Consider the following 20,077-nt stretch of genomic DNA (forward strand, 5'->3'; position numbering starts at 1 on the left):
ATACAGTGGAGTCCAGGGTATTCTGGTTCACAGGCTCTGGGACTATATACCAGTGGTTCAGTTGAAGGCAGACCCTCACTCTTTCTTGGGTGACAGAGCTCTTGTCCACTCAAGACTTGATTCTAGTGGGGTCATTGCCTAGGGGAAGCCTCCCTCAATTCCTCAGGCTGGCACTCCGGAGTTGACACGTGGGCACAGCACTGATCACACTGTTTAGTCATGGTCCATTCATGGACATGATTGTGTCCATGACTCCCTTGAGAGCAAGGCTCCTTTCTGTGGCCCCAGGGTCTAACCAAGAGCCCAACACCTAGTAGGTATTGCTGACAGACGGACTGAATGGGAGCATGCACTGAGGATGGAAGATGCAAACACGGAGTCACAGTGGAACGAGAATAGTTTTGAGCAGAAAGGCACGGTAATTGTCTCTGGATGACAAGAGGAGTGCCAAGTCTTATTGGCACTGCAGGTCTTCCCCAAAAAAGCAGGTTCTCAGGAAGGAAATTCAAGAGATCTGCTCAGGGTAAAGGAAGACCGCCACATCCTCCTTTTACTCTTTATTTTCTAACCAAACTTAACCACCATCTTATCCTGCCCAGCTATCTTTTTTTTTTTTTTAAGATTTTTAAAATTTATTTATTTGACAGAGAGAGACACAGCGAGAGAGGGAACACAAGCAGGGGGAGTGAGAGAGGGAGAAGCAGGCTTCCCGCTGAGCAGGGAGCCCAAAACGGGGCTCGATCCCAGGACCCCAGGATCATGACCTGAGCCGAAGGCAGCCACCTAACCGACTGAGCCACCCAAGCGCCCCCTGCCCAGCTATCCTGTGCCATCGCGGAGTCCGTTCAGCTCCTCCGTTCCCCTAATTCACCACTTCAGCACACAGCTCAAAATCCTATCCCTTACTAGATTAGTGACTGGATGTGGTAGGGAAGTGTCAAAGTAATTCAAAGCTTTGATGCCTGGCTGGCTAGTAGGACAGTGGTACCATCAGCTAAAATTGGAATTAGAAGGATCAGATTTGGGAAGCGAGAAAGTTTGGTATTCGAGAGTTCAGTTTCTCACGGGTGTCCTTTGGAGCCAGAGCTGGGTTGATCTCCCTTCTGAGAGAGTAGGCAGAGGAGTGTTGATACATTGCTCCCACTTTCCTATCCCATCAACCCTGAGTCCTAGAATTCCTCAATGAATCCAAAGTTTTATTAAAGCTTCATTAAATCGCTTATCATTGAATTTCTGGAGCACCTAGGTGGCTCAGGCGGTTAAGCGTCTGCCCTCAGCTCAGGTCATGATCCCAGGGTTCTGGGATCGAGCCCCGAGTGTTGGGCTCCCTGCTCTGCAGAAAGCCTGCTTCTCCCTCTCCCTCTGCCACTCCCCCTGCTTGTGCTTGCTCTCTTCCTGTCAAATAAATAAAATCTTAAAAAAATTAAAAAAAATAATTATTGAATTTCTATGTGGCACTGAACTAGGTGATGTGGAGGATATATAAAAACACTTTAACATCTTTGATGCTTCCTTGCTAAATCTTTTAGTCCTCAGTTAATATTTTTTTGTTCATAAATATATAGTCAAAATGTTTACTATGTGTTCAACTCTGTAAAACACTCTTAAGGGACTTAAAAAAAAAAGGAAGTGTAAGAATCAGTTCTCGTCCTCTCCGAGCTTAGTTTTACTGAGAAGCAGTAAATATAAAATGAATCACACCCAGATTCTGAAAAGCCAGTAAGCTTACATGGGATAGGGAATTAGATCCTGGTGAGCCCAGACAGGAAAATGCGGCAGTAATTCAGACATGAGCTGATAAAGGGGAGGTGAAGGTATTTCTGGCAAATAATGGAAATGGTTGACAAAGCCCGATTTAGTCATCAAGGGTGTAGGAGAGGGAGCATGTCCGTGTTGCCAGCACAGGTGGCTGAAGCAGGTAGTTGAAAGAACCCTTACTGGAATCAAAACACCTGCACATGCCCCCCTAACAGCACTCTTTACAGGCCAGTCTGCCTCTTTCACTGCACCCTGCCTGCTCAGAAAGTCACTTTCATTTCCTAACATGCCTTCTTTCTGGGCAGGGATTTTGCTATTTTAGGAAAATAGGCAGATCTCAGCATCCAACCCAAGGTTCAAATTGAACAGCTTCTTTCGTCAAGGGAGCTGTATGAGAGAACAGGAAAGAAAGAGACATTGTACTACTCCTTCCTGAAAGGCTGAGGGAGAGAAGAAACCTTATCACTGTAAATCTATGGTTAGCTTTGGATGCTAAACTTTGTTTTTGTGATTTCTTTTTGAAACAGAAGAGTAGATAGAGGCTCTAACAATTAGAGCACATTTCCTTTTAGCAGGTAGCTCTCACGCACTGCAGTGTAGTACTAAAAGGTTAAGGGGAATAACTGAAGACTGGTCGGGTATACAAAACTCCATCTGGAAGGCAAAGGCCAGGCAGATGACTTGTACCAGAGTTCATCCCAAATCCTAAAAGTCGAAGCTAGAAATTCCAAACCCATTTAGTGAGCACCTACGTGCCGTACATTCTACCACACAGATTATATATATATCTAAACTGAGGAAAAAAGTAGACACAGAAGAAAATTCTTGTGGGAGAGTGGAAGAAAGGAGGTCACATTCCAAGACATCCACCTAAGACTGAAAGAAAAGCACGATTATTTCCTTCTACAGCACAATTTCTCCCCTCTACTTGGGCAGCCTGTCTTGAGAAGCTCAATTCCAAACATCATAAGCAACTCGTGCACAACAATCTATCCCTTGGTCACTTCACAAAATGTTATTTGTAACCCGTTAACTCCATCCCTTCCCAGCTTGAATGGATGGGGCAACAATCACGACAGACTGCCAAGTTTCCACAAATCATTGGTTTATTAGAAAGTTCCTTTCCCTAATTTTACAGCATATATATCTCTATCATATGTGATAAAGTTAAATACAATCTGTAATGCTTGTAAGTAAGGATAGGTTATTTTGTTTTTCCTTTTTTTTTTTTTTAAGTTTTAAAATCACTATTCTGAAAGTTAAAGAAAACTGCCCCGAGGAAGGTAGAGAGGCAGCCAGAGTATGGCTCAATCTACAAGCTAATGGGAAGCAGCACAAAAATGTTAATACTGTATTATTTAAATATTTACATGGGCTGAAAGCAAAGAAAAATGAGTCCCTTCACTTCAAACAGATGATTTCACTTTTCCAGCGCTAGCTATCAAAAGTGATGCTTCTGAATCAGATGAGGAGCACTGAACAGGCAGGAAGCTCACTCAAGAGCCTTGTTAGCCCAGCACTTGCTTCTCATAAACTCAAACCCCTTTTTCTTTTGGGAATCTGGGAAGAAAGGCAGAACATAGAGCCTTGGCCCAAGTAAATAGGGTTTGCTTCTTCCTGTCCAGTGACCACCCAACCAATTCTAGCCACAGGAATAGGTAGGGAAATGCTAACTACACCGAAGATGAGACCTGCAACGTAAATGGGTATGTTAATTCGGTCTGAGAGCCCAGGTGAAAGGCAAGAGGAGGAAGAGGGACTGAGGTGGTACTTCCTCTGGTAGGTGTCACGGGAGAAGAGGGAAAAAAAAAATCTTCACTGCTTAAACTAAGCTGGGCAGAAGGCGTGGAAACTGTGAAGCAAAAGAATCTGCAGTATCTATAACTGTGCTCACCTCCCCACATGAGAAGGAAGACACTGTCCCAACTCTATCATCCTCAAGTCTACTTCTACTTCAGTTTCTAGCCATCCCAAAAGGCACATTAAAAAAAAAAAAATTGTCAGAGGGGGCTAAGTACTAGGAAGGCAAATGGACTGCCTGGAACAAGGCACCCAGGAAACCCCCCGGAAAATCACTCTGAATCTCACTGCTTCCAGAGAATAAAGCTCTCGAATCTCTCCTTCCTCCTCTGTGGGCCCTCCTGCTTCTCTGTATAACAGATAATGGGAAATGTTGTAACTGAGGATCCCTCTGACACCCCCAGCTGACTGCTGCCCATTAGTTCAAAAATCCCAGTGCTGGGGGCACCACTTACTGCAAATGAACTAAACGTTTTGTCCCAGCAAAAAATGTTAAACAATGTTCCTTTTTTTTGTTTTAACATTTTTATAGTTCATAACTTCAAAAAATACATGAGCTTGATAAAATATACATGCTTAGTCATTTTTTGCATCTAGCAGAAAACAGATACTTTATTTTTTGTTTTCATTTTATAACCTTTAAAGTTTCTTAATTCAACTAGGGCAAACATATTTACACAAAGCCACCAGAACAAGGATCACTTAAAGAGCCGGATGTAAAAAATATTATTGCAGTATACTACAAATATGGAACCTTTTTTAATATGAGCTACAAAAAGCAGCATTTACGTTTATAGAGTTCAGTGCAATTTTTTACATTTAAAAAAAATCCTATAAATTAAGAAGGAAACATCAACATGACAGAAGAAAATACACCCTTCAGACACATGAGCTCCTCTCTGGGGAAGCACACGGGCGACTTTATGTTCCGCAGAGCTTCTATTCATGATAGGATCTTCTCTTCTGGGATATGCAGATACTTCTGGGATGAGGGACATGAGGGCAACAGGGCCAAGCGTGTGGCTCTGTGTGGGAAGTGGACTGAATACAGCCTGAGTAGCATCTGGATCCAGGTCAGACTCCCTTTCCACCTCACCCGGGATAGCAAGAAGGTCACCAAGGGATGGTCAAAGACACTGAGGGGGCAGGACCAGATGGACAAACCGCCGGCCAGAGAGGAAGAAAATGTCTTACAATTTACAGAAGGGAAGAGCAGAGGATAAGAAGTAGAGAGAGGGAGGAGAGGAGTATCCAAACTCGACAGTTTGGAGATGCTGCTGCAGAGGGGTGAGGAGCACTTACTGGTGTTCCCTAGCTTGGAAACACAGGAGAGGAAGGGACAAACAGAAAGGGGGAAAGGGGGGAAAAAAAATCCCTGATAGTAAAACCCAAAGCAAACCTCAAATCTAAAACCACCCCTGCAAGCCAAAACTTGATTCTTTGGCCGTCAGACACTGCCCAACCCAGCTCGTACTTGCTGGTATTAATGGCTCAACACCCCCGAGGGAAGATACACAGGTCACCTTCCCTGGCTCTTCCTGGGCTTCCATCCCCCAACTCATGTGCCATGGCTAGGCGGGTGCTGCAGGTCCTGACCTGAGAAGATGGGGTGAAGTAGCGGGTGGAGGTGGAGGGCAGTGGCAGCTGCCGCAGCAGGCCGTGGAGCAAGCAGGGTAGGGTAGAGGGCAGCGTGTGGGACCGGATGGAAGGTGAAGGGCCCAGGATGGATGGCTGAGGCGGGAATGATATGGATGGGATGGCTAGCGAGAAAGGTGGCCGGGTGGCCAGGGATGATTGAGTGAGTGAGGTGGGACAAGGAAATGGGGGTCAGGTGGGGCTGGGGAATATGATGTACTTGGGCGAGTGGCTGGGGATGAGGATGGGGGTGAATTCCAATGGCAGCGGCAGCTGCTGCCGCATGATGTTGCAAGATGGCATGCTGAACAGTTGTGATCGAGGTGGCAGAGGCTGTGGCTGGCTGCTGAATGTGGATGGGCTGCAGGGCTGGAGCGGCTGGGGCCAGGGCAGCCGAGGCTGGAAAGGCCTTTACTTGCTTGGCCAGAAGCTGCTGCTGGATGTGTTGCTGTGCGGCCTGCTGGAGCTTGCTGTACTTCTCCATCTCCTCGGGGGTGAAGGTGATGGGCTGGCTCTCCAGGGGGGCCAGGGAAGCATCCTCAGCCCCATCAGCCGATTCAATACTAGGATCCCCACTGGGAGGTGCGTAACTGGGGAAGTGCTCAAGGTCTGGCGCAATAGGCAGCAAGCTGGATTCCACAGGGCCGGGCTGACTGCCACTATCCAAGGACTCTAGGGTGTCCCCGTCGCTGGGGTCAGGGAGGTAGTTATGGGAGACGGCGGGGTCCCCAGGATAACAGTCAGAGTGCACTGGGGTGCCTAGTGGAGCCACAGGGTGATCAGCAGTAGCTTCTTCAGACTTTGGCTCTTCTGGGGGTGGGTCTGATAAGGGGCCAGCTGTTTCCTCGGAAGGGAACTGATGTCCAAATGGGACATCACTACTCCCGGGAGGCCCTTCTTCTGTCTCTGACTGTTCTTGCTCTTCCCCCCTTTCTAAGCCAGACTCTTCACATTTCTTGGTGTTGGGCTTTCGGGTAGCTGGGAGCTTCCCTATCAGCGGAAGGACAGGCTTATTGCCAAGAGATGGGGGGAGCTTCGGCCCAAAGTAACCTTGCGGGGGGTCCTTGAGCTTGAGCCCGGCTTTATTAGGGGTGGCCAGCACCTCCTCACTCACACTGGCTTTCCTCTCCACTTTCCTTGACTGGATCTTCTCCAGTAGCAGCTTGGCAGTGACGGAGTTCTTGTCTTCAGGGCTGCAGTCACCTTCTGACCCCCGTCCTGCGCCAACACTGCTGTTCTGGGAGGGTGGGCCCGTCCCTTTGCCATCGTCTCCTCTGCCATCCTCCTTCTTGCCAGGACCTTCCCCTCGGCCTGTTCGGAAATAGTGGGGAGACTGGGAGCGGTAGATTTTTGAGCGGATGAAGTCTCGACGGCCGGAACGCCTCTCCTCGGGGCTTTCGTGACCCCAGGAGCCCTTCCTGGAACCCGACCTCTGGGAAGGGCTCCTGGTGCTGCGGCTGCGGTCTCGGCTGTAGCTTCGGCTCCGCTGCCAGCTGTGGGCCGTGGTGCTGCGGCTTCTGCGCTGGCTCCGGCTGCGGCTGCAACTGCTGCTGCGGCAGCGGCCCCGCGACCGCGAGCGCCCCCTGCTGTGACTCCGGGAGCGGCTTCGGGACGCGCTGCAGCTGAGGCTATAGTCGTCGTCTGAGGACGAGTATTTGTGCCGTTTGGACCGGTGCTTGGAGCCGGCGTAGTCGGAGTCGTCGGAGTCATGGGAACGCTTGGAGTGCCTTCGAGACCGGTCGCTGTAGTCACTGTAGCTGTCGTCAGAGTAGCTGCGCTGTCGGCTGTAGCAGCTCCGGTCTGAGGAAGCGTCCGAGCTGCTTGAGTAAGAGCGCCGGGAGGACCGGTGTGAGGAATGGCGCCGGGCCGAGCGGGAGCGGCTCCGGGAATGCTCGCTGCCCGAGTCTTCTTCCTCTTCCTCCTCCTCGCTGTACTGGGACGGAGACTTTGGGTGCGGCCGGTGCGGCGAAGCAGCATCACTGTCCTCCTCCCCGCTGCTGGGGCGGCTCCGGTGGCTGGCCCGGCTGCTCCGCTTGGCGCTAGCCCTTCGCTGGCAGGATGAAGTCAGAGGCTCCCCTCTGTGCTTCCTGCCACCGTGATCCTGGGAGTCGCCCCCGCCCCCTCCCTCATCCTTCCTGCCACTGCCCCCTTCTTCGGCCGGCAGGGGCCGCCGCTGGGAAGCCTCTTGAGCTCGCCGCCGCCGCCTGGGCGGGGCAGGACTACCACTCCCAGGGGGTTCTGGTTTGGGTCCCCGTTCAGAATCTGCTGGAGCTGAGGACTTATTCTTCTTTCGTTTTCGTTTCTTGCGCTTCTTAGACTTCTCCCCAGATTCTGTCTTAGAGCTTTTCTCTTCTGGGTCCGCCTTGTGTTTCCGTTTGTGTTTGCTTGATTTTTTGTGCTTCTTTTTCTTTTTGTGTCGGTGGGACTTCCCAGATCGTTCTTTCTTGCTGGGAAGGCTCCTCCCTGTGTCCTCTGTCTCTGACCCATGGCTGCCCCCAGGTTCCGGCTTGTTCGACCCTGAAGCCGGTGCATCCATTCTGCCTCCTGAGGAATGTTCGACATTCTCTCCCCCCTCCTTGCTTTTATTTGGCTCACCAGCATCAAGGCCTTGGAGATGGTCCTTTGAGGAGCCTCCTATATCCTTTGGTTTTTCCGTCCCTTTAGCTCTGGCATCTTTGTTCCTTGAAAGTTTGAAGTCAAAGTATAAAGGGTTACAACTGTATGAAATGGAGGGTTCTGCCTTGGTAAAAATTAAGAGTTCTGATGGCCACTGGAGGGCAGTGCTTTCATCTTTGCTCAAAACCGGAAAGAAGGGACCAGTAGGATGTTTGGGTCCCTCCTGGCTTTCTTTCCCTGCTGGGGTGATCTGAGAGGTTTCTTTAGAAGGGTCAGACTCACACATTTGGTTCTCTGAAACCTTCCGACTTGGACTCTCTACATTCTGCTCATTTACATCTCCTCCTGAGGCCTTCTTTGTCTCAGCTTTGCTTCCAGGCTCTGAGGGCTCTGTGACACTGGTTTCCGTCTGTTGCTCGGAGACTTCATCAACGGTCTTCTCTGCTCCTTGGCTTGCTGCCACCTTGATACAGCCTTTAGGCTTGGGAGAACTGTTTTTGCTCTCTAGGGCATTCTTTGGGTGTATACTAGTATCACCTTCCATTTGTTCACTGGCTCTCATAAAGAGTAGGAAGGGGAAATTTGGTTTTACTTTGCAATGCGCTGGGGGAATGTAGTGGTAATACTCTGGCTCTGCAGCTCCAGCTCCTTCTTCTCGCTTCATTCTTTTTAACTTAGATAATGTTGAGGAAAGGGACCCTCCATCCTGAGGGTCTTCATCTTCTTTTTTACCATCAAGATTACTGTTACCGTCAGAGTCTCCCATCTTCTGCAGTCCTTGGTCAGAACCCTTCTCATCAGCTTTCGTTCCATCTTCAGAGGCCCCTTCCTCTGCATGATCCTTGAAAACTGATGCTATTGATTCGAGTTTGACAGGAGCCTTCTTGGCAAAGGAAAACGACACTCCCAATTTCTGCAGTGGAGTCCCTAGATTATTCTTAATGCCGAAGCTGATGCCTTGGGAGGCTAAGCCAGGGGCCTGTGCCAGTCCAGGGGTATTAGAGATCTGTACTGCAGTGAAAGGGCCTCCTTTATCTGTGGAGAACTCAGACCCCGGACCGCAAGAGGCAGCAGTGCTTGTGCCACTGCTTGTAGCTGATTCATCTTTATCATCATCTCCACCTTCTTCGTCTACAGCCACCGTGGTTGGCCTGAACATGGGGCCACTTCCAGGTGCACTACACAATGGTTTAGAAAAATGAAAAACAAAAAAAGTTTAGGGGTACATTTCATACTTCTTATAGAACACTTCTCTCTTATGTTCCATCATTCATTGTAGGTAGGCCTCAAAGACATTAAGTGGTGGTCGTTTCCTAGCCCTGTGCTAAAAAGAGAACTTGCTCTGCGAGTTTAGGCAAAGTCTCATTTTGTTCACCTACTAATTAGCTGTATTCCCAGCACCAGCCAGTTACTACCATTTCTTCCTAAGCGTCTAAAATTTAAAAAGTGAAGCTATATCACACAGTTCAAATACTCTTGTCACCACCTAGTAAAGGTGACCCATACTGTTTTTTTTTTTTTAAGTTTATTTATTTACTTATTTTTAAGTAATCTCTATGCCCAACGTAGGGCTTGAACTCACGACCATGAGGATCAAGCGTTGCGTGCTCTTCCAACTGAGCCAGCCAGGCACCCCTGTTCTTCTTTCTTACTGAAACATCCTACCCATCAGAATGCCATCAAACATATGGTTGAACATCTATTCACAAAGGTGGTATTTCACTCAGCTAAAAAAAACACAACCCTCTAATTCCCTCATTTTAAATTTTATTTTTTAAAATGTGGATATTTTCGGGGCACTGGGTGGCTAAGTCATTAAGCGTCTGTCTTCGGCTCAGGTCATGATCCCAGGGTCCTGGGATCAAGCCCCACATCAGGCTCCCTGCTTAGCAGAGAGCCTGCTTCTCCTTCTCCCACTCCCCCTGCTTGTGTTCCCTCTCTCACTCTGTCAAATAAATAAATAAAATCTTTAAAAAAAAAAGTGGATTATTTTCTGAGTTTAACATAGTCAGAAACCTCCACTGTGCTACTCCATGTAGTCTGTGGTTAGTATGTCTATTTCAAAAACTAAGAGTCTGTGCCTATTTCTTGGGCACCACATCAAAGCATTTGCTTTGGTTTTGTGGTAATTTCTGGGCCTTCTGTATAATGATCATGCTTCAAAAGCTTTCCCAGCTTGAAAACAGGAGCATGGAGGAGCCTCAAAGCCAGTGTTTTAAACTCATTTCATGTCTGCAATTTTTTCAGTGTGTGGACTATCCACTTGACATATTTTTCAAGCCAAATTCAAGAAGTGAGGAGAATTAGGTATCTGTTTGGATGAAACCTTTTTATCTGATCCCTAGCTACTAGCTGTCCTAAACTCAGAGACTAAATATATTTGGATAATGTGGTATCCCTTGCTATCTAGACTCTTGCTAATGGAAGATAGGAACCCAAAAGATTTAGACAGCAAGAGACACTTACACTGTGTCACAAAACCTACCCCACGGCAAATAGACCCTCAAATTGAAGAAAAACAGATCTTATTTTGTTCTTTTGCTTAGTCTTTGCCACATTAATTGCTTTAGTAACACTTACTATGGGGTCATGCATTAATTCTGGGACAATGAAATACCTGATGATGGGTCAAAACCTTTTCTTCTCGGGGCGCCTGGGTGGCTCAGTTGGTTGAGCGACTGCCTTCGGCTCGGGTCATGATCCCGGAGTCCTGGGATCGAGTCCCACATCGGGCTCCCTGCTCGGCAGGGAGTCTGCTCCTCCCTCTGACCCTCTTCCCTCTCGTGCTCTCTCTCATTCTCTCTCTCTCAAATAAATAAATAAAATCTTTAAAAAAAAAAAAAACAAACCTTTTCTTCTCCCAAGAGATTACTTGGTCATCTTTTAACTGCTTACTTATAAAACTGAGAACTACAAGTCACCTCTGAAGAAAAACATGTATTAAAATAGGTCCCAGGGGCGCCTGGGTGGCTAAGTTGGTTAAGCGAACTGCCTTCAGCTCAGGTCATGATCCTGGGATCAAACCCTGCATCGGGCTCCCTGCTCAGCAGGGAGTCTGCTTCTCCCTCTGACCCTCCTCCCTCTCATGCTATCATTCTCTCAATAAATAAATAAAAATCTTCAAAAAAGGTGACCTGGTATCTACTTTTAGAAGAGGTACCCTTGCAAAATGCCCAAGAGGAATGTGTTATGATATAAAAAGCTGCCAAAGAAGGAATCAGAACCAGTTTACAGGCAGCTTAACTCAACATTAGAGCTCACTGGTTACTTCTGTTTCAAAACTCATACTATGTGTTCTCTCCCTTCCTTCTTCCTCCAAAATGCTAGAGAAGTAAATAAGTAAAAAAAAAGGATCCTGAGACAAAAATGAACTTAGTAAGTCCAGGAACTTGGAAACTGTGGCCCCAACTTGGCTGTGAACTTTTGAAAGCCACAATCATAGTTTCTCTTTCCACTATAACCAGTTCCTTCCTTTGGTCCTGGCCAGCCATTAAAAACAAACATGGGGCAAAAACTAATGATGTAATATATGGTGATTAACATAACAATAAAAAATTAAAAAAAAAAAACAAACAAACAAACATGGGGGCCTAAGTCTTTCTGATCGAGGCACATACCTCATGAATCCTCAGATGCTCAAAGACTGGGTCCCCAAAGTCTAGGGGACTTGCTTAGAAATTCAGCCCTAGGTGGGGTAAATTCCACCTAAGGCTAAATACCAGCCCCCAAATTGATAATCATCAAGAATCATGAAGGAAGATTAAAAAGAACACTCAAGAACGCAGGAACCTGCAGAGAAATAAATGGATAGAATTCCCTAGTTTTCAGTGATTAGTACGGATTGTATAGTACTTAAAAGGCAGTTATAACACTTGAGTTTCTGCCCCAGTACTGTTTAGTTATAAAATAGAACACTGTAATATATGTGCTTTTCTATAAAACACAGGTTGGAGAATGGGAACAATAATATTTGTATAATTTATTGATTTACTGAGCATCTTCTATGGCACTCTTTTATAAGACACTTTTTATTTTTTTTTTAAGATTTATTTATTTGACAGAGAGATACAGCGAGAGAGGGAACACAAGCAGGGGGAGTGGGAGAGGGAGAAGCAGGCTTCCCGCAGAGCATGGAGCCTGATGTGGGGCTCGATCCTAGGGACCCCGGGATCATGACCTGAGCCGAAGGTAGACGCTTAACAACTGAGCCACCCAGGAGCCCCTAAGGCACTTCTGATGTAAAGATAATCACTCCTCAAAACAACTGCAAGAAGTAAATTGTTATTATCATCTCCCATCTTAGATAAGGACACCGAGGCATAGAACTTAGATATAGCTAAAGTCACACAGATGGGATATGAACTCAGAAGTGCATATTCATAAAATCAGTATATTATACTGTAATAACAGATAGGCTTTCAGTTTGAAAGATTTCCTAATAAGGATTATAATTCTTAAATTTAAGGATTAAAACTATCTGTAGAACCGTCTGAGAGAAAATATCCTCACCATTCAGCTTGTTTCCTTTGCTCTGCCAATTCATGGAGCCGCCGAAGGGCTTTTTCCTGTTTCTTCTCATCTTTGCGGGATCTTGAAGAGACATTTCGAGCAAACTCTCTCTGCTTAAGATCTTTCAATCTCTAGGGTAACAAAAAAAAAGGGAATAGAGGGTGGGTGATTTGGAATAACTTGGGGGTCCTGAAAACAAGGCCTTTAGAATATTTACACTTCAATCAGTGGTTACACTGCTAGCATAGAACACACTGTTATAGTCTTACAGTAACTGAAAACACAATGGCTGATTACTTTGGATAAAACACTTGGAGTACTTGCATTTCTAATTAGGACAGCGTACCATTTGCTTTATGGGGCAAAATTAAATGATTTCAGAGGCAACAAGCAAATCTTAGAACACTAGGAGGAAAGAAAAGGGACTATTTAATCACCTGCTCCTCCGGGATGCAAAACTAGACAAACAGAACATGAGATAAACTGTAATAACACAAGCCAAAGAGAACAGAAAGGGGTTAGGCTAGTACAAAAAATTACCCAGGTGTAAGATCTTAAAAAGCAATGTACAGCTTACATGGGAGGTTATTTGAATCAAAATAACAAATAGGAAACTTTTATTTCACCATAAAAAGGTGTTATGATTTCTTTTCAGCGTGAACAGTTTTCCTGTGACTATCAAACAAGCCATCTTCCAATGCTCGCATGTTCAGAGCTCACCAGTCCGACCACTTGCAGCTGGTCAGTCTGCTGAAATGAGAGAGTAATATGTATAGCTCTTTCATTCCTTCATGGCCCTGAGAGGAACATCCAGGGGATGAGAAGGGAGAACAGAGGTGAAGTCAAAGAATTTATTACTTAAAATCCTGATAAAAGAATGGGTTTTTCATTCTCAGAAACTACTATATAATTTTCCTTAAAACAAAACAAAACAACAACCAAAAAAGAACAGTGCTATGACACACTGGTGACAAAGTCCAGACATATCTGCAATGAAGACAGAACTAAAATTATTTCCAACACACTAGATGATATAGAAAACAAACCAAAACAAAACACATACATTAGCCTACGCTTTTATAATAGCATTAGGAAAAGGAATTTGACCCAATATAAAGTGGACATTGCTTTGTGGAAAGGCATGATGTTCAACAGACAGAGGAATTTTCTTATCTAACATTTATGAAATGTGTTTTGAATACTTTTGAATTGGGAGGGGGGAAAAGGGTGAAAAGACACACACAAAAAAAGATATACAGCTAAAGACACTAGTAGAAAAACTCACTCTTGTGATCTGGGCTCCCAAATTAGAAGGATTTGCTTTCAATACATCAGCTGAAAATGTCACATCACAAAGAAAAAAAAAAGTAAAAATAAAACAAGAGTGGAAGAGAAAAAAAAAATAAAGCAAGCATTACTACACAGGCTCTCTTAGTGAATCTGCAAACTATTATACTGAACAATCAGGGACAAAGCCATCAACTCTGAAAGGGAAGCACCTGTACAACACATATATGTGTACATACACATAGACTGACACAGTAATAATCTCTCCTAGATAAATAGACCTATCTGCATTCAGGAAAGATAGTTAACAGAACTTAAGGAAAGACCACTGCTACCTAAAAACAGTCTATCTTATTTTCATTTACCTTATTTTAGGAATGTTCAAGTAACCAACAGTCGGCAAAATATTTTACTAAAGCCAGCTATCCACAATTTTGGACTTTTTAAAAACCACTTCAAGATGTTGAATCAACTATTTTGAATAAATACAAATTCCAATTTCCTCCTTTCAAGGAGAATGAGGCAGAAAGAGCCTGTCAAGACTATTAGATGATTATTTCAGGCTACAAACCTAGTTTTTTTCTATGCCAAACATTTACCAAGTTTTCTGGCCAAAATTTAAATAGAACATGTTTTTCTCATATCTGCCATCTTCTCTCTAGCCACCCCATAGGCCTGCAAAATCTCCCTGAGGCTCATTATTTCCTTCCTTCTTACAAATATTTCATTACTTTTAGGAGTTATTTCACAAACTAAAGGACACTGTTTATTATTATTATTATTATTATTTTTGGAGGGTAGCAAAGCAAGGTTTATTGAGCAACAGAAAAGTCATAGTACAAAGCTCTTGAGGGAGAGGACCCGAAAGGGTTACCCTGAAAGGACGCTGTTTAAAAGAATGAGCATTTTATCAAAGCCTGGAGTTTCCAGGCTAAGTCAGACACAGGTTCGACTTTCCAATCATTCAGCAACCACTTGGTGCAACCTTGAAGTTGAAGGAATAAACCTATGTCCACATCACCCTGAAGATGCCCTATCTCAAATTCCTACCACAACATAACTGGAGATAGGGAAGAAAATGGGATGATATCAGTAAAACAAATCCGAGTTGCAGCCCCATTCTAGGCAAAGCGATACACCTATATGGGGTGTAGCAAACATTCTTAAATCACCTTCACAAACTTTATTTTTTTATTATTTTTTAAAATATTCTATTTTTAAGTAATCTAAACACCCAACATGGGATTCAAATTCACAACCCCGAGATCGAGTCACATGCTCTACCAGCCAGGCGCCCCACCTTTACACACTTTAAAGTCTGGGGTCTCAATGTAAAACTGGGAACCCCAGAATTCTAACCCAAACCTTAGAGATGGGGCTTGGCAACTCTCCCAAACTCAGAATGTATGTTTGAGGTCTTTCTCTCAGATGAGGGCATTTTGATGATAAAAATGGATTCCTAATTCCAAGGCTTTCCTTCCTACCCAAGGTCAAACTAAATTCCCCTCACAAAGTCTCTACTCAAACCTCATAAACGTTTCTTCTTTCTGAACTGTCCTAGCACTTTGTCAAGCACTCATCTAGCAACCACCAAACTTTGCACCGACTATACTTATTCCTGCTCTTCAGAAAGGCAGTCTGTGTGTAGTTTCAGAGTCAGAAAGACTTGTGTTCAAATTCATTAATCGCCAGCCAAGTGATTTCATCTCTAAGCTCCAGTTCCCCCATTAGAAAAAAAGAGCCATTCTGGCAATAGATTTATGAGTTTAAGTGTCAAAATAAATATAAAGCATTTGTATGTCAAAACTGTTCAATATTGTCTTTCCCTTTTTATTTGGGGCACAGACTATAGCTGATCTCTTTAAATTTTATTTTTATTTATTTTTAAAGTAATCTCTACATCCTATGTGGGGCTTGAACTCAGAACCCCGAGATCAAGAGTCCCATGCTCTACCAACAGAGCTGAGCCCCCACTTTTTTTTTTTTAAAGATTTTATTTTTTGGCAGAGAGCGAGAGAGGGAACACAAGCAGCAGGGGGAGTGAGAGAAGCCCCAGAGCCCCCACTTTTTAAAATTTTTGAAAAAGATTTTATTTATTCATTTGAGACACAGAGATACAGAGAGAGAGAGAGAGAGAGAAAGCATGAGCAGGGAGAGAGGCAGAGGGAGAGGGAGAAGCAGGCTCCTCGCTGAGCCAGGAGCCCGATGTGGGGCTTGATCCCAGAACCCTGGGATCATGACCTGAGCCAAAGGCAGACGCTTAACCATCTGAGCCACAAGGTGCCCTAAATTTAAATTTTTTTTTTAAAGATTTTATTTCTTTGACAGAGAGACACAGCGAGAGAGGGAACACAAACAGGGGGAGTGGGAGGAAGCAGCAGGCTTCCTGCCAAGCAGGGAGCCCGATGCGGGGCTGGATCCCAGGACCCTGGGATCATGACCTGAGCCAAAGGCAGACGCTTAATGACTGAGCCACCCAGGCGCCCCTAAATTTAAATTTTTTAAGTAATCTCTACACTCAACATGAGGCTCAGATAGCTGACATTTGTAATCAACCCTAACGTGCATGGAACAGTAGTAAGTCTACAGAAAGTGGTAAATGCCTGGTGAATAATTTGGCTTAAACACTGGATCCTTGATTTTCCCCCAAATAACTTTTTTTACCATTTGTAGAAAATTTGATATGAAATATTTTCTTTTTTTTTAGAGAGGGAGAGAGAATCTTAACTAGGCACCACACCCATTGCAGAGCCTGAGGCAGGGCTTGATCTCAAAACCCTGATTTCATAACCTGAGCTGAAATCAAGAGTCGAACGCTTAACCAAATGATATGAAATATTTTCATAACTCTACTAGGGATATTGTCAAGTTAATATAATATACATGGTCTTCGTAGCTATTACTCTCAACCAGTAAATAAGTCTCATTCTTCTTTTTTTAAAAAATATTTTATTTATTTATTTGAGATAGAGTGAGAGAGAGAGAGAGAGAGAGCATGAGCAGGGGAAACGGCAGGCAGAGGGAGAAGCAGGCTCTCCACTGAGCAGGGAGCCCGACGCGGGGCTTGATCCCAGCACTCCAGGATCATGACCTGAGCTGAAGGCAGATGCTTAAATGACTGAGCCACTCAGGCGCCCCAAGAAGTCTCATTTTTTTTTTTTTTTTTTTTTAAGATTTTTATTTATTTGACAGAGAGAGCGAGCGAGAGCAGGAACACAAGCAGGGGGAGTGGGAGAGGGAGAAGGAGGCTTCCCGCTGAGCAGGGAACCTGATGTGGGGCTTGATCCCAGGACCCCAGGATCATGACCTGAGCTGAAGGCAGATGCCTAACAATTGAGCCACCCAGGTGCCCCAACAAGTCTCATTCTTTAGAGAATTAAAAAGCCTAAAATGTTAATTAAGCCCCTTACTTCTGGACAAAATTAGGCCAGGGGCGCCTAGCTGATTCAGTCGGTAGAGCATGCCCCTCTTGATCTTGTGGTCATGAGTTCGAGCCCCATGGTGGGTGCAGAGATTACTTTATTACTATTTTTATTAGAGAGAGAAATAAAAGAGGGGGAGAGGGAGAGAGAATCTTAAGCAGGCTAGTATGCTGTGCGTGGAGCCTGACATGGGGCTCGATTTCACAACCCTGAGATCAAGACCTGAGCCAAAATGAAGAGTGAGATTGCCTAGCTGACTGAGTCACCCAGGCACCCCTAGAGATTACGTTAAAAAATAAATAAAAAAAGAATTAGGCCAAAGAGGGAAAGAAAAAAAGATATGAATCAGAAAGTTCTCAATTCCTATATCAAAAGTAATTTTTGTAAAGGTAAAAGTCCCTAATTCAGAATCAGGTTTTCCAAAGTTGGCTATTTTATTCCAAAATAAAATTCAGTTGCTCATTTGCAACTGAATGTTCATATGAAATTCTCTGTGTCCTACACTTTTACTTTCCTCTTAAATTCTAAAGAGGAACACAACTTCAGATAACTTCTTCAAGGTGAGAACAGAGGAGAATACAGAATACCTGCCTGTCAGAGATATGGCTCATGTAAGGAGACCAAATATTATCGATGTGTCATTAACCCAAAAAGTTTTGAAAGGCTGAGCAAATTTCATTTCATACATAAAAATTCAAGTTAGAATCCAAACTGGGACACAGACTGATCTGAGTGGATATAATTAATCATTTAAGGTAACTCCAAAGTAACTATGACCTTATCTCCAAAAATTATAAAGTATGCTTTCTGAAGTGTTGTTAATAACTTTGCTTCACTGAACTATTAATGCTTATTAATAAATATTTAAGCCATGTAACACATTTTTAGCTGGACAGTATTTCATTCAAGGAAAAGGGAGACTGAACACCATTCAAAATGAAAGGGTTTGAAGATCCTGGTCTGAGAAACCAATAGCATGTTTCCAAAAAAGTATACATTTATAGCACAAAACAAAATGGCCATTTCTCACTGATTCTCAATCACATGGCAGCTGGGGTTTCCATTAAATTTCCCAAAAGACCAATACAGGGGGAGACAGACCTTAACAAAAATCCAGCACTTGAAATACCCAACTACATAACTATGGCTCTTCGGACTAAAGACCACTTCAATGTAAATGACATTCCAGTTCTTAAAACACAGCCTACACAGCACTGTGTGGGCAGCAAAATGTCTACTCCAGGCACAAACTCTTGGTCCATGTCCAACTCTGAAAAAATTAAACCAGAGAAATGAGAATCTGGTAAATCTTACCAGGTTTTTAATGTGGGTGATAAATTTGCCCACATTATCAACAATGTGGAGTATGAATAGCATGGAGTGGCACTGTGTCTGACCTGGGAATGAATGAGACAAAGATACATCTGCACATAATTTTCCCTAACAACAAAATATGGGTCTGAATTAATAAAATATTTTTTGCATCTTTTTTTATTCTTTTGTAACAAAAACTGATGCTGTAAGTTTTTTTTTATATTTGATTGAGTATAATCTAGGAATACATCTATTATCTTTCTCAAATATTTTATTTTTTTAAAAAGATTTTATTTATTTGACAGAGAGAGATAACGAAAGCAGGAACACAAGCAGGGGGAGTGGGAGAGGGAGAAGCAGGCTTCCCGCTGAGCAGGGAGCCTGATGCGGGGCTCGATCCCAGGACCCTGGGATTATGACCTGAGCCGAAGGCAGACGCTTAACCACTGAGCCACCCAGGCGCCCCCTTCTCAAGTATTTTAAACCTATTATCACAATTAAAAAAAATAGGCTATTATTTCCAGATGAAGGGAATTTCAGACATCAGAAAATAGAGAGTATTTCCTATTGCCACTACAAATCCCATGTTCTAATATTTACTCACCTCTAAAGAGAAAATCTGATTTTGTCTCTTTAGGGTTAAAAGATTATCCATGGTTTCTTCCTCTCACCAAACAACCCCACTCTCCCAGAACAGGGATCAAAGCTTAGTCTTCCTTTGTACTAACCCTGCAATGTACATGCTATTGTCTATGGCACAAAAGAAATGCTCAATAAACATTTATCAAACTGGTTTCAATTTTAAAATGAGTTGTTGGGAAAGGGAATACAAATACTTTATGTATTATTTGTTGGTTATGACAGGAAACAGCAAAGAAACTGTTTGCACCTCAATCTCTTTTTCTAAGTATAATCAGCCTTTTTTTTTTTTTTTCAACGTAATCTCTACACCCAACATGGTGCTCAAACTCACAATCCTGAGATCAAGATCGCACACTACACCCACTGAGCCCAATTCGGCTTTTTCAGAACCTCAACCACTCCCTTTCCGCTATGTCATCATCAATCCTGCATACCCCAAATCCATGACCTCTTCTCCCTAGTTTCCTTCCTCTTTCTCACGACACATTAATCTCTTCTTCCTTCCCAAAGTGGAGTAATCATGCTAGCTATTACTTGGACAGGTTACCTGAATGCAAGTCTCAGTGTTTGATACTTCTGCAGTCAAATGCTCTACCACTGAGCTACACCCCCTCCAGTGTTTGATACTTCTGAATGAGACCATCCAGAACATCACCATGTGGTAAGGAAAGAAAAAGACCAGCAAAGAACATAGAAAGCCTCAGTACTAAACTACTCAGGGAAGGAAGACTGGAGTTGAATGTTAAGGAAATCCAAGTTAGTGGACATCAGATGTAAATTCTTTCTTTTAGCACATGTTTATCAGTAAGCGATGACAATAAATGTTATTAATAGAGAAAAACAAATGTTTGGTAATAGAGAAAACTATTAATGCTGATTATAGATACTGAAAACATGAGAGGGAAATAGAGAGGCATACATTCTTTTTTGCTGGCTAAGAGTAGTCCTGATTAGTCATTTATGACAATACTTACCATTTATGCCCAATTATTTTGCAACACAATGACTATTAATATCATTTGGTGAATAAATAACAAATTAATATGTCAAATCAATACTGTTAAATATTCGCTTTGATATGTTCAGGAATTCAG

At 43.8% G+C, this 20,077-nt stretch overlaps 1 protein-coding gene across 7 annotated transcripts in view; it reads right to left on the bottom strand.

Annotated features, from left to right (window-relative positions):
• Positions 1 to 2,854: 2,854 nt before the first annotated feature.
• The window catches only part of GPATCH8 (G-patch domain containing 8), a 118,901-nt gene continuing 101,678 nt past the window's right edge, over positions 2,855 to 20,077 (bottom strand). For 6 of the 7 annotated variants that reach the window (XM_027625574.2, XM_027625570.2, XM_027625573.2 and 3 more), the window contains 2 exons: positions 12,319 to 12,449; positions 5,117 to 8,987 (listed from right to left, as the gene is read on the bottom strand). In XM_027625574.2, coding sequence (XP_027481375.1) covers positions 5,117 to 8,987; positions 12,319 to 12,449 — 4,002 coding nt within the window. Of the gene's footprint in view, positions 8,988 to 12,318; positions 12,450 to 20,077 lie in introns of all 7 variants that reach the window. The other variant, XM_027625568.2, reaches the window with a different exon arrangement.

Source organism: Zalophus californianus, chromosome 16 (assembly GCF_009762305.2).
Source record: "Zalophus californianus isolate mZalCal1 chromosome 16, mZalCal1.pri.v2, whole genome shotgun sequence".
Taxonomy (NCBI): domain Eukaryota; kingdom Metazoa; phylum Chordata; class Mammalia; order Carnivora; family Otariidae; genus Zalophus; species Zalophus californianus.